The following is a 15,498-nucleotide window of genomic DNA, read 5'->3' as shown; positions in this document are numbered from 1 at the left end:
ATAGCGAGCACCTCCTTTTCGATTTGAGAGTAACGCCGTTGCGTATCGTTGAGGGTCTTGGAAGCATAGGCGATGGGTCGTTCCGACCCATCCTCATACTGATGGGCGAGAACAGCCCCTAGGCCATACTGTGACGCGTCAATCGCCAGAACCAAGTACTGACCCAGACGGAATGTGGCAAGACATGGGGCCGACTGCAAATGAGCCTTCAGGTGGATAAAAGCCTGCTCACACTCGTCGGACCAACAGAAAGGGACGTTTTTGCGTAACAGCTGATGCAGAGGATGAGCTACCGCCGCCGCGGATGGAATGAATTTGTGATAATAAGCAATCTTGCCTAGAAACGCCTGAACTTCTTTGACCGTAGACGGCTGGGATAGAGCGTTAATGGCCGCAACGTGCTGACGTAGAGGACGTATATCCTCACGGGACAAGTGGAAACCAAGATACACAATGGAGGGTTGGAAGAACTGTGACTTGTCCAGATTGCACCTCAACCCAGCCGAATGCAAAACCCGAAACAGGGAACGCAAATTGCGAAAGTGCTCCTCAGTGGAGGCCCCCGTGACAACATTGTCATCCAGATAGTTTATGCAGCCGGGAACGGAAGCCGTGAGCTGTTCCAAAAACCGCTGAAAAATGGCCGGCGCGCTAGTGACGCCAAATGGTAACCGCTGGTACTGATACAACCCACAAGGAGTGTTGATGATGAGAAATTCCTTGGAAGAAGCATCCAACGGCAACTGATGGCATGCCTCCGATAAGTCAAGTCTGGAAAAGAACTGGCCCCCAGCGAGCTTGGTAAATAACTCCTCAGGATGGGGAAGAGGATAAGTGTCAATGAGGCTCTGAGCATTGACAGTGGCTTTAAAATCACGACACAATCGCAGACTCCCGTTTGGTTTAGAAACCACCACAATGGGTGATGCCCATTCGCTGGAGGTAACAGGAAGGAGAATCCCTGAAGCTGTTAACCTGTCTATCTCAGCCTTGACAGGTGCATGCAACGCCACCGGAATAGGGCGTGCCCGGAAAAACTTAGGGCGAGCTGTAGGTTTAAGAGTAATGTGGGCTTCAAAATCCTTGGCACGACCCAGACCAGCAGAGAACACTGACGAAAATTCAGAACACAATCCATCCAGCTGTTGATACGGAATATCCTCAGATATGTGGTGCACATCATCATCAATGGAGAACCCGAACAACTGGAAGGCATCATAACCGAACAGGTTTTCAGTGCCCGCATGATCCACCACATAAAACGTGAGGGGCCTAACAACAGACTTGTAGGCAGTGGAAGCATCAAACCGGCCAATGATAGGAATTTTCTGTTTATTATAAGTTCTCAGATTTCACGTAACTGGAGACAAGGGAGGGGAGCCCAACTCCAAATACGTGCGAGAATTAATGAGAGTTACTGCAGAGCCAGTGTCCACTTGCATGCGAATGTCTTTATCCAGAACACGAACAGTAACAAACAACTTATTTGTTTGAGAAAGCACACAGTTAACATCCATGTCCGATGCCTCATCCTCGTCGACAGGAACTTCAGGGGACAAACACACAGAAGCAATGTGGCCTTTTTTCCTACAGGAATTACACGTTGCTCAACGTTTTGGACACGCGGCCCTGTCATGCTGTATGAAACAACGTGGACAAGAAGGAAGTGCGGAACGAACCTGCTTTTGTGGTTGCTGTTTTCGCTGCGAGCGTTGTGGCCCAACGCGACGTTGTTTACGCGAGTGAACCACCGCGACATCTTCGTTCTCCTGTGAAACAGGCAAATTGTCCATGTCGAAAGTTGACTGTACAGTGCCTACATCACACCACGCGTCTATTTGCACGCCAGCAGCGTGAGACACTTCAAAGGATTGAGTGCTGCTTAGAACTTCCGACAACGACGGGTTTGGCAGTTGTAGGGCACGTTGCCGAACTTCTTTATCAGGAGCAAGCCGTAGAATAGCATCCCTAACCATTGAATCAGCATAAGACTCATGATGAGTGTCCATGACAAAATGACATTTCCTACTCAGACCGTGTAGTTCCACCGCCCAAGCCCGGTAAGATTGATGGGGCTGTTTACGACACCAGTAGAACGCCACGTGGGCGGCAACGATGTGGTTGTTTTTTCGGTAATAGTTAGACAATAAGTCACACATTTCTTGGAAGGACAGAGAGGCAGGTTCCCGCAGAGGGGCTAACTGAGATAGCTTCTGATACATCCGTGGGGAAATCCAAGATAGAAATAACGACTTACACATAGGAGCGTCGACAAGGCCGAAAGCCAAGAAGTGTTGCCGCAAACGCTTCTCATAATCCTCCCAGTCTTCAGCGGCCTCATCCTAAGGAGGGAATGGAGGCGGAGAAGAGGAAGACAGACGATGAGTAAGCGACGTCGACAATGCCTGAATAGCGGCCATCAGCTGTGTTTGTTGTGCCTGAATGGCAGCCGTCAGCTGTGTTTGTTGTTCAGTGAGTGCTTGCATAAGCTGTTCCATGTCTGGCCCGTCATGAACACACAAATCCACAACGCAGTGAAAATATCCGACCTCGTCACCAAAAAGTGTTATAACCTTTAATCACCAATAATTGCGTGGATATTCAAACACACTCACTTAGAAACAATAGCTGGTTACATGATAACAACTCAGTATCTCTTATTCGACTACTGTGCCATGACGTGCGGCCAGCGCCGTTCGTAGTTAGGTGGCGTCCCCGCGCTCAGCCGAGTTGCGGAGCGCCTCTATCGCCGTTTGCGTGTACTGTCGTGGCGGCACTGTAAATGTCGTGGCACTGTCACAACATGGACAGTGTTAAATTCTTGGGATTACAGCTTGATAATAAATTCAACTGGGAGGAGCACACCACATAACTGCTGAAGTGTCTTAACAAATCTCTATTTGCAATGCGAATTGTGTCAGACATAGGGGATATAAAAATGAAAAAGCTGGCATACTATGCTTACTTTCCATAATCTCGTATGGGATTATTTTTTGTGGTAATTCATCAAGTGAAGCTGAAGTTTTCTGGGCACAAAAATGTGCAGTAAGAGTTATATGTGGTATGAACTCAAGAACATCCTGCAGAAGCCTGTTTAGGGAACTAGGGATACTAACTACTGCTTCCCAATATATTTATTCCTTAATGAAATTTGTCATTAAAATGTATCACTTTTTCAAACCAACAGCTCAATTCATGGAATCAATACTAGAAATAAGAATAATCTTCACAAGGATTTAAAGTCACTTACTCTTATACAAAAATGTGTGCATTATTCAGGAACAAACATTTTTAATAGCTTGCCAGCAGCCATAAAAAGCTTAACAACCAATGAAATTCAGTTTAAGAGAAGCCTAAAGGATTTATTGGTGGCCAACTCCTTCTACTCCGAAACATTCCACGTGGGAAAAATATATCTAAAACAAAGATTCTGTAACTTATCAAACGAAAGCGATGGTATGTTGAGAGAAACAATAACGAACACACACACAAATTTCAAGTTTTTGCAACCCACAGTTGCTTCATCAGGAAAGAGGGAAGGAGGGGGAAAGACGAAAGGATGTGGGTTTTAAGGGAGAGGGTAAGGAGTCATTCCAATCCCGGGAGCGGAGAGACTTACCTTAGGGGGAAAAAACGACCGTATACACTCGCATACACACACATCCATCCGCACATAACAGGCACAAGCAGACATATGTAAACTCAAAGAGTTTAGGTAGAGATGTCAATCGAGGCGGACGTACAGAGGCAAAGATGTTATTGAATGACAGGTGAGGTATGAGCGGCGGCAACTTGAAATTAGCAGAGGTTGAGGCCTGGTGGGTATCGGGAAGAGAGGATATATTGAAGGGCAAGTTCCCATCTCCAGAGTTCTGACAGGTTGGTGTTAGTGGGAAGTATCCAGATAACCCGGATGGTGTAACACTGTGCCAAGATGTGCTGGCTGTGCTCCAAGGCATGATTAGCCACAGGGTGATCCTCATTACCAACAATCACTGACTGCCTAAGGTTCTGAGGATTCCTTGACGCTCCACCTGGACATCAGGAATGGGAATATATATATATGGGGAATATATATATATGGGGAATATATATATGTATGGCCGTGCACCTCTTGGCGCAGTGTTACTCCGTCCGGGTTATCTGGATACTTCCCACTAACACCAACCTATCCGAACTCCGGAGATGGGAACTTGCTCTTCAATATATCCTCTCTTCCCGTTATCCACCAGGCCTCAATCTCCGCTAATTTCAAGTTGCCGCCACTCATTCATCACCTGTCATTCAACAACATCTTTGCCTCTGCACTTCTGCCTCGACTGACATCTCTGCCCAAACTCCTTGTCTTTAAATATGTCTGCTTGTGTCTGTATATGTGTGGATGGATATGTCTGTGTGTGCGAGTGTATACCCGTCCTTTTTTCCCCCTAAGGTAAGTCTTTCTGCTCCCGGGATTGGAATGACTCCTTACCCTCTCCCTTAAAACCCACATCCTTTCGTCTTTCCCTCTCCTACCCTCTTTCCTGATGAGGCAACAGTTTGTTGCGAAAGCTTGAATTTTGTGTGTATATTTGTGTGTCTATCGACCTGCCAGCGCTTTTGTTTGGTAAGTCTCATCACTTTCTTTCTTTATATATATATATATATATAGAGGGAAACATTCCACGTGGGAAAAATATATCTAAAAACAAAGATGATGTGACTTACCGAACGAAAGCGCTGGCAGGTCGATAGACACAAAAATTATATATATATATATATATATATATATATATATATATATATATATATATATTCCACGTGGGAAAAATATATCTGTGGGCAAGAATGATGTAACTTGCCAAGCGGGAGCGTTGGTATGTTGATGGAGACACAAACACACATGCAGGGTTTGGGCTTTCGGGGCGTACGGTTGCTTCGTAGGGGGGGGATGTGGGTTTTGGGGGGGGAGTCGTTCCGGTCCCGGGAATGGGTGACTTCCCTTGGGGGGAGGGAGGGATGGGTGTGCACTCGCACACACACACATATCCATCCGCACATGTACAGACACAAGCAGTCTGCTTGTGTCTGTATATGTGTGTGTGTGTGTGTGTGTGTGTGTGTGTGTGTGTGTGTGTGTGTGTGTGTGCGCGCGCGCGTGCGCGCGAGAGTGTATACCTGTCCTTTTTGCCCCCTAAGGTAAGTCTTTCCGTTCCCGGGATTGGAATGACTCCTTATCCTCTCCCTTAAAACCCACATCCTTTCGTCTTTCCCTCTCCTCCCCTCTTTCCTGATGAAGCAACCGTGGGTTGCGAAAGCTTGAAATTTGCGTGTGTGTTTGTGTTTATTATTGTTTCTATCAACGTACCAACGCTTTTGTTTGGTAAGTTACAGAATCTATATATATACAATATATATACAATATAACTTCTGCACCGTTTCAGTGCAGTAATCTGTTAATTGTAAAGTGTGTGTATGTATGTGTGTGTGTGTGTGTGTGTGTGTGTGTGTGTGTAAATACAATCTAACTTCTGCACCATTTCAGTGCAGTAATGTGTTCATTGTAAATAAATATTGTAGTAGTTCTATTAAAATAAAAAAAAATACCTTTTTTTATTTTAAGTTCAGCGCATTAGTGTTTGTAAAATGGTTCTTTCATATAGTGTTCATTTAAGAAAAAGACTATCATTCCACTTGGGACCTGTGGAAGGTACATTAGCTTATTTGTTTCAGTTGTAAATATTTGTCATGTATTACTGTTTTTCTGACATGTTCCACATCCTGGAAGACCTCCTCACTAGGGATCAATTGGAATGAAAATAAATCTAATCTAATTTTATAAACGTATCACTTTCATAACAAGACATATTTATAACAAGTAGCTAAACAACTAACATAATTTCTAAAGTTTTGATTTCTCTGTTTTACAGGAATGTAAGGGAGTGAGTGAGTGAGTGAGTGAGTGAGTGAGTTTCTCTGTTTTCCTGTTGATCTTTTTAATATCACGTTATTAACTTAGTGACCTAGTCTAACAGTTTTCTGTTGATGTCATAAGTTTTCTTATTTTCTTGGTGTATTTAGAAGAGTTGCTGTAACTGTGAAACTTGATACAGTGTAATAAAGTTACTGTGCATGCAGATTGAACCAGGCAATGGTGATGAAGATCGTGAAATGAAGATGTTCCCAGATGAAACCAAGCAGGAAATGAACATCACATGCCATTCTCTTACAACTGATTTCCTGATATATGCTACTGATGTAAGTAGCATGTTTTATTAAGAAGTTTTCTGTGGTGCTTTAATTAAGGTCTGTGTTTTTGTTTATTTATTGCATGGTTTTACAAATACACACAAGCATCTAAATCAAATGGAAATGTCCAAATGTAACAAACAATCTAGAGCACTCAGAATCGTTTGCTCATATCTCTATCAAATGCTCATAGTGAGTACTCCGTAACAATGTGTTCTATTCTTTGCTCCTCCACTTTGCAATCAGCAGATGAACAGAAACCCCACTTCTTCAAGGTGCAACGACACCTCCCTTCACCTACCCTAATGCTGTTCAGCCTCAACTATGTTTGGCACAGTAGTTGGAATCCTTCAATCTTCTTTGTATGATCTCAAACCAGGTGAGTGTTGCTGGGTTGATGTTCATTCCAGAGTGGTTGACACTTGGAGGTCACATTGAAAGAACTGATATTTTCGGACTCAACCAAAGGTGATTATGTGATTTCAGATGAGTTGATGGTGAACCTTTTAGGACATTGCACAATGGTGAGTTCTTATGAGAAGTGATCTTCTTGAGCATATTTATCGTAGCCACTTTCCTTCTTAGATCTTGTGAACCAATGTTAGCTAGGACAGGAGACCACTGACCTAGTGGTCCCAGGGATAACTCTCATGGTTTCATTGAGCTGCACATCAATCTTCATTGTGTTGGTGGTGTTTTCCCACATACAATTGCATTATTCACCAGCAGAATACACAAGAGCGAGTGCACCAAAGTGTTGGGTGTTGGTGTCTGCACCCCAACTTTTTCCAGCAGTCTTGCGAAGTAGATTCACTCTTGAGCCAAGCTTCGTAGTTAACTTGATGTACTGTTGTTTGAGTGTCAAGGACCAATTCAGAGTGATATATATATATATATATATATATATATATATGTCTGCTTGTGAGATGTCTGCTTGTGCCTGTATATGTGTGGATGGATATGTGTGTGTGTGCGAGTGTATACCTGTCCTTTTTTCCCCCTAAGGTAAGTCTTTCCGCTCCCGGGATTGGAATGACTCCTTACCTTCTCCCTTAAAACCCACATCCTTTCGTCTTTCCCTCTCCTTCCCTCTTTCCTGATGAGGCAACAGTTTGTTGCGAAAGCTTGAATTTTGTGTGTGTGTTTGTGTTTGTTTGTGTGTCTGTTGACCTGCCAGCACTTTCATTTGGTAAGTCACATCATCTTTGTTTTTATATGTGACTTACCGAACGAAAGTGCTGGCAGGTCGATAGAAACACAAACACACACACAAAATTCAAGCTTTCGCAACAAACTGTTGGCTCATCAGGAAAGTGGGAAGGAGAGGGAGAGACGAAAGGATGTGGGTTTTAGGGGAGAGGGTAAGGAGTCATTCCAATCCCGGGAGCGGAAAGACTTACCTTAGGGGGAAAAAAGGACGGGTATACACTCGCACACACACACATATCCATCCACACATATACAGACACAAGCAGACATCTCACAAGCAGACATATTTAAATATGTGTGTTTGTGTTTGTTTGTGTGTCTATCGACCTGCCAGCACTTTAGTTCGGTAAGTCACATCATCTTTGTTTTTAGATATATTTTTCCCATGTGGAATGTTTCCCTCTATATATATATATATATAATCAGGTTGTAGTTATTTGGTATATCAGTTCTGCCAGATATTACATGTAGTGTCCTTTGAACCTAGGTGAATGAACCAGAAATCTGTGTGAATGAAGTACGTAGTTTTTTGTGTGTGTGTGTGTGTGTGTGTGTGTGTGTGTGTGTGTGTGTGCGCGCGTGTGTGTGTGTGTGTGTGTGTGCGTGTGTTCGTGTGTGTGTCTAATTTTTCTTCTTTCCCAGCCTTTTGCATACTGAACTAGTGTACTGTATCTGATGAGTTTGACAAATATTGGATATTGACATCTAATGAACGTAACATGTATGCGATGTTAAACCCTAACGTTCCTTCCTTCATCCTTTTTATATTGAGCATCCACAGTTCACTCCACTGTGATGTAGAGCTTGCAGAGGCCACATTGCAGGCACATGAGAGTACATGAATGGCTCTCAGCAGGTACCAGGTATATAGCGAAATTATACTGTTCATTGTGTCTGCTGAGGATGAGCAAAACTCCAATGTATGTGGATTTTACATAGAGCAGATTATTATGGCTGGACAACTTGGAACGTTAGGGGGGGGGGGGGGGGGGAGTGAGCCATTTACATACTGTAGTCATTAATATCTGTTAAAATTGTTGACATGATTACGGAATCACTAGTTGATATGAAGTTAGGAGTTTGAACATATATTTATCTTTATAGAATTTGGAAGTCTGAGACTTCTCCACTCTGTAGGGCTAAATAGGTGTCCATCTGCAACACAAGTGATAATGAAGTAAGAGGAAGGCATAAGTATTTATGAGGATACATTTTGTCAAATGTACTCAAAAGAGGACACGCACTTGTCTCTTCCTTAATGCAATAATACTTTTAGTAGGGACATATTAATATCAAGACTGGATCACAGAAGAAAAATAACAAATTGGCTGCCCAAGTGAAGTGTGCTTCCCTTCACACCACATTGACAATTATATAACCATGTACCATTTTTCAATAAATTGCTTCCTCGACACTTACATGGGGGATGTAAACAGGCCTGCAGTGTTCATTTATTCACAGCAGCTCAAATCACATGTTGAGTAACCAGTAACTCCCTCACTCATATCATCCCACACTACACTACAATATACCAGGCCTATCCAGAAAGAAACAGATATTTTGAAATAAAAAAGTAACAATATGGGAAAACCAAATTTTAGTATATACATTTTAAAGGTACTCTCTTAAGCTATTTTTCTACCTACTTGCCATTCAAACTGACACACTTATTATATCACGGCACAAGTTTTTCAATACAATCTCTGTAGAAATCTGCCACCTGCAATTGCAACCACTGGTTTATACCGGCATTCAGCTCGGTGTCAGTATCAAAGCACTGTGTAGCAAGCCATAGTGTAAAAGGGCTTTGGAGCCAACATCTTGTTGAAGAGCTGCATCCCGTGCTCACAGTTCTGTTACGCTGGTGTTCAAATAGTGATGAAAACAAATACACACAGTCCTGCTGTTATGTTACAGCACTGTGTAAGAACAGTGTGTGTGTGTGTGTGTGTGTGTGTGTGTGTGTGAAGTCTGTTTATATGCTTGAAGTCTTATTGTATTACTTGTATTAGATGTTGTTTGTTTCTTTATATTTTTATGCTTTCAGTATAAATAAATAAGCAAAATGAAACTAGTCAATTCCAGTGCTGTGCAAAGCTTTTATGTGGTTTAGAGTAATAAACAGAAAGAGGCATTAAATTTTGAAATTTGGGAAGCAGATGTAATTCCTTCAGGACCTCTTGGCTTTTTTCTTTAAAAAATCAAAAAAATGTTTGTTGAGGCAAGACTGAATTTATATACATTTTTGTCTTTCCCACTTTATCTTTAACTTCTTTATTTGGCTACCAAAGAATGCTGTTCTAGTCACAATAACTCCAAACATAGTAAGTGCTACTGTGGTTTGCTACGAACTCAGCCTCAGCTGTAATAGTTTGCAGTAGTTAGAAGTGAATTCCAGTAATATATCTTACTCATGCGCTTTAAATATTTAATTTTTTACAGATGGGCCATATCCATTACTTCTTCATTGAAGACTGGAAGATAGTGGTAGATTTTCAGCACACTATTGGAATACGCAGTATCTACTCAAACCAAAGTGGAAGCCGTGTCATTTTCATTGATGACAAGAGTGAAGGATACATTTATAATCCTGTGAGAAATGATTCCACATATTAAATATTTGGCCTAGCAAAAGTTATTGTTCAAACAATGGAAAATACAGGATGGAATAATGACAATATTATGAAAGAAATAGATTACTACCCACCATATAGCAAGATGCTTAGTCACAGACAGGCACAGCAAAAAGATTACTAAACACATGAGCTTTTGCTAGAAAGGCTTCTTCTGAAATAGACAACATACACCCACACATTCACACACACATTAGCAGCCAGAGACAGTGGACATATGTGTGTAAGCTGTGTTTGTGTGAAGGTATGTGTGTATGTCATCAGTTTCAGAAGAATGCCTTCTGAAGAAGCTTATGTGTTTAGTAGCCTTTTTCTTGTGCCTGTCTGCAGCCCAACATCTCTGCTATGTGGTAAGTAGCAATCTATTCTTTTCACAATATTGTCAAAAATTATTGTTCCATCTAATGTTAATTATTGTTCAAGAAAAATTGAATAATAGTTTTGTTATTGTTTCAATTTTAAGCAATCCTCACTCTACACTATTAGTGTTCATTTTGAAGAATTTTAAGCTACTGCTACATCCAAATAACGTATAATTAAGAAATATATAAACGTTAAAATTGTAAATTGCATGTGGACTGGTCTTGGTACTTACACTATGTGATCAAAAGTATCCGGACACCTGGCTGAAAATGACTTACAAGTTTGTGGCACCCTCCATCGGTAATGCTGGAATTCAGTATGGTGTTGGAAGGTTTCTTGGGGAATGGCAGCCCATTCTTCGTGGAGCACTGCACTGAGGAGAGGTATCGATGTCAGTCAGTGAGGCCTGGCATGAAGTCGACATTCCGAAACATCCAAAAGGTGTTCTGTAGGATACAGGACAGGACTCTGTGCAGGCCAGTCCATTACGGGGATGTTATTGTAGTGTAACCACTCCTCCACAGGCCATGCATTATGAACAGGTGCTCGATCGTGTTGAAAGATGCAGTTACCATCCCTGAATTGCTCTTCAGCAGTGGGAAGGAAGAAGGTACTTAAAACATCAATATATGCCTGTGCTGTGATAGTGCCACAGAAAACAAGGGGTGCAAGCCCCCTCCATGAAAAACATGACCACACCATAACACTACATGCTGGCAGATGAAGTTCACTAGGCGTTCGCCATACCCACGTGCTGCCTTCGGTTTGCCACATTGTGTACCGTGATTCGTCACTCCAAACAATGTTTTACCACTGTTTAATCATCCAGTGTTTACACACCTTACACCAAGCGAGGCATTGTTTGGCATTTACCTGTGTGATGTGTGGCTTATGAGCAGCTGCTCAGCCATGAAATCCAAGTTTTCTCACCTCCGGCCTAGCTGTCATAATACTTGCAGTGGATCCTGATGCAGTTTGGAATTCCTGTGTGATGGTCTGGATAGATGTCTGCCTATTACACATTACAACCCTCTTCAACTGTCAGCATTCTCTGTCAGTCAACAGACGAGGTCGGCCTGTACGCCTTTGTGCTGTACGTGTCGCTTCACGATTCCACTTCACTATCACATCAGAAACGGTGGACCTAGGGATTTTTAGGAGTGTGGAAATCTCACATACAGACATATGATACAAGTGACACCCAATTACCTGTCCGCATTCGAAGTCTGTGAGTTCCATGGAGCACCCCATTTTGCTCTCTCACAATGTCTAATGACTACTGAGGTCGCTGATATGGAATATCTGGCAGTAGGTGGCAGCACAATCCACTAATATGAAAAATGTATATTTTGGGTGTGTCTGGATACTTTTGATCACATAGTGTATCTCTGATGTCTTCTGTCTCTAATTCCAAAAACAGTTAGTCTCTATTCCAGCAATTGGTTGATTTGACACTTGGCTAAGCAGGCAGGTTCTCTACAAATAATTTAACTGAGTGGTTATTAATTTAAATTAATCTTTATTAGTTTTATAGCAGTTCTTGCTGAAATGACATGACACAGTTGCAAACACTTCCACTGTATTTAATTTTCATGTTAGATCTTCCCCATCCACCATTATCACTTTCTCCTGGCAGAGAGTTTCTCCTGTTTTTCACAACCTGCTCATTGTGTGTGCCATAAGAAACATTTTTGCAATTTTGTTAGGCCTCCAACACTTCCGTTTGTTTGACGAGAGACATATCCTCTGTCAAAAGATTGCATTTAGTCTTCCCATATTGGTATCATAGGATAATTAGTGGATCAAAACTAACTTCTAATCGGCTGTTGAATAGAACTTGTGGCATATGATTCACGTGATGTCCAATAAATTTACCGGCTCTTGTATTCAAACTCCACCAAGAACAGTGCATGTTTCCTGCTAGATAAGAATGCAATCAATTGATTACATTACAACATCAAATTTACCTCTTCAAAATAGTGGAAAGGTTATATAGTTACATTCAGTTTATGAAAATTTAGCCTTATGAAACTATTGAATGTCTTGTAATCACATTTATTTTCAAAACACAGGCTGAATACTACAATAGGAATCATAACAATTGTAAAATAATTTTATAGTGAGTTTTCGGCATCCTTGAAAAATTTGTCTCATTGTGTATTTAACACAGGTTGGAAATGCTCTTTTACAGTTTTTTTGCTTTAGAGGCCAATAATCTTCTTGTACAATAAACTATAATGATGAAAAATTATCAAGCTGTCCTCCTTCTGTCTCTTGATATAGGCCCAAATCAAACCTGCCTTTTTTAAAAAAAATATTACAAATAGTGATGTGCTGTAGTATAAACTGCAAAAAGTTCTGAAAATAATTCTTAAAGTACAGGTGACCGATCAGGCTCTGAAGATCCCTGACTTGCCAGCAAAATGTCGTGGAGTACTTTGGGACTCAGCTACTGAAGGACGAGACACGTTTGCTGCTTTTGATGACTCTGAAATTGTAATATATGTGTACATAAGAAATTCTGTCAACGGTATGTAAATTTGTTGTATATGTTACTGTCTTTAGTGTAAATAAATCTGAAGTCTCACAATATGCTATAGTGTGTCTTGATTATATTAATAAGAAAAGCAGGAAATATGGGCTGTAAAATGATACTGACAGATTTCAAGAGGTTATAGAGGATGTCTTGTGGAACAAGTTGAGGATAGGAACCCAACCCTAGAAATGCCATCCACTGACTCTGTGTGGCAAACACTTCACGAGCAGGTGTGAGGTTGTAAGCTGACATAAATTCTCACAATAAGCCTGACAGCATTCCAGATGTTAGATGATACTGAGAGTGTCCTTGCATGTTAAAACAACACTATAGAGACTGTTAGGTGCAGCCTCACTGTAAAAACTCACATTTGTTGCTACACATGTCACCTAGAGGTAGGTGTTGGCTTCTATGAACTCAACATTCTGTAGTGTCGTTTGATGGCATTTTCAGCTGTGGGTTCCTATCGAGTTTGTTCCTCAAGACACTCTGTGCAACCCTTTTGAAGTTTGTTGGTGTCATTTTTTTACTCCATGTTTACCTCCTACACATTATATGATGGCATTCGGAGTACAAATGTAATAATTATTATCATCATAATAATCATCAGCTGTTTGACATCTGATGGTGAATAAAGGCCTACTCCAGACTCTTCCATCAATTACAATATTCCTCATATAGTGGTCGATGAATCTTTGTGTGATGCATCAAGTTTAGGCTAGAGGGTCGCAGACATTGACTTACGATGCTATCTGCAGTGCATATTGATAGCAGTCCATCCATACTTGTTCCTCACGAACTACTCTATCAAGTTGATACTTTATGGGTAATAACAGCTGCACTGTGTGGACATTTGTATTTCATTCTTGCCAAGTGTTGTCTTACTTATAGTTTTCTTGTCAGCAAAGTGCTCCAAAATTTTTGAAATTTGAGTATTTTGTCTTTTGAATTGTGTCTGCCATTCTCTTCACACTTTGGTGTTCTGCAAGCAGGAACGGCTGTGGAACAAGTGAGTACTACTCGACTGCCAGCCAACCAGGTGCCTGTATTGATGGTCGGTACACAAGTAGAGCTGGTTACACTTGCTGGACGGCTCATGTCACTTCCTCTGGGACCACAACCCCCTGCTGGAGCCTCTACATCCATTGACTACCTGGAGGAACTGCTGCAGCACCAAATCACACTGTGCAGGTAACAATTACTATTCATCAGGCCCTAAGTCCCTTTGTTGCTACAGTTGAACTCTTTTCCGCATCAGATTGTACTGTCTTCACAATGCTAAAAGTGAACACTGAGCTTCCACTTAATAAAGTCATCAATAGAAAGAATTCATTTTATTTTGTTTGCAGCCATTATACTATGGGGCAATTAAAATGGCTTTTCCCCTCCCCTTGTGTTTCCTTCTCCTGTAATTTTTAGTGAGAAGCTTTTCTTTTGGCCTTATGATTATAAATACATGTTGTTATAACAACATTAACACTAATGTGATGGCTGTCAGAACAGCATCATAACAAAATTACATCACTGAACATGTGCCTTTTGCTAAATATGGTTCATAAGGTAATAATGCACTTGACTCACACAGTTCTTACTGGTACACCATACTCCTGATCAACAGTGGAGCTTATCTCAGTTACCACATAAGACCCCCATTCTCAGTTATGGCAGCTCTGAAAAAAAAGGTCCCTTGCCTAAACTCAGAAAGAACCTCTTCTCTCTCCAAAAAGCATTTTTCAAACAATGGAAACTCCAGATATTTCTCAGGCTTTCTCTCAATTGTTCTTTTTCAGCATTGCCTTCCAATCCTTCATGATAAACTTCTCTGAAACCATACTCAAACTAAGTCCTGTATCATCCATTATATGAAACCTGACTGCTCTACTATCCTCTTCCGAAAATAAGAAGGTTCCACGACAATGGTACTTGACCACAGGGATTATATAACAGAGGGACTATTTCAATTCTCAGACATTTCCTTGAACAAAAATATTTCACAGTCTCATTCCCTCCGTCCAGACTGAACTGCACAAATACTTAAAAATCATAGGGTTCAACCAAGGTCCTTCAATTGTATCCATTTCTCCATTTATTTTATTAGCCCCCTTCCTCAGGTTTCACGGAACCATTGTAACTTAAATACTCAGTTATGGAACAGGTCACTAAATAATTCGCAGAATACTAATAATAAATTTAAAAATTTAAAAGCAAAATTTTTTGCCATGAATGGTTTGACACCCTTACCTTCTGCTTACTTTGTAAAATTTACATAGAGAATGGTCTTGGCTACCCAGTTGTGGAAGGCTTCAAAGCCACCACTGAACACATGACAGTTTTGGTTGACCAGAACATCTGATCCATCGTGCAGAACTTCCCATGCTATGTAAAAGTTACCAACACTTCCTGGATAATTTAATCCATTCCACTCCTCTTCCACCATAAACTTTGCTTGTGAACATTGATTTCTTTACACCAAAGTCACATACAAAGATATCCTCTTATCTCTGGAACACTATCTCTCTCAGTATACAC

At 41.2% G+C, this 15,498-nt stretch overlaps 1 protein-coding gene across 3 annotated transcripts in view; it reads left to right on the top strand.

Moving 5' to 3' along the window:
- LOC126253477 (WD repeat-containing protein 19) overlaps positions 1-15,498 on the top strand; it is a 328,532-nt gene that overhangs the window by 165,768 nt on the left and 147,266 nt on the right. For all 3 annotated transcript variants that reach the window (XM_049954835.1, XM_049954834.1, XM_049954836.1), the window contains 4 exons: positions 6,118-6,237; positions 9,880-10,029; positions 12,816-12,963; positions 13,962-14,160. In XM_049954835.1, the coding sequence (XP_049810792.1) occupies positions 6,118-6,237; positions 9,880-10,029; positions 12,816-12,963; positions 13,962-14,160 (617 nt within the window). The remainder of the gene's footprint in view (positions 1-6,117; positions 6,238-9,879; positions 10,030-12,815; positions 12,964-13,961; positions 14,161-15,498) is intronic.

This window comes from Schistocerca nitens, chromosome 4, assembly GCF_023898315.1.
Source record: "Schistocerca nitens isolate TAMUIC-IGC-003100 chromosome 4, iqSchNite1.1, whole genome shotgun sequence".
In the NCBI taxonomy this organism is placed as follows: domain Eukaryota; kingdom Metazoa; phylum Arthropoda; class Insecta; order Orthoptera; family Acrididae; genus Schistocerca; species Schistocerca nitens.
Note: the sequence above shows the minus strand (reverse complement) of the source record. Positions and strands in the feature narration are given on the sequence as shown.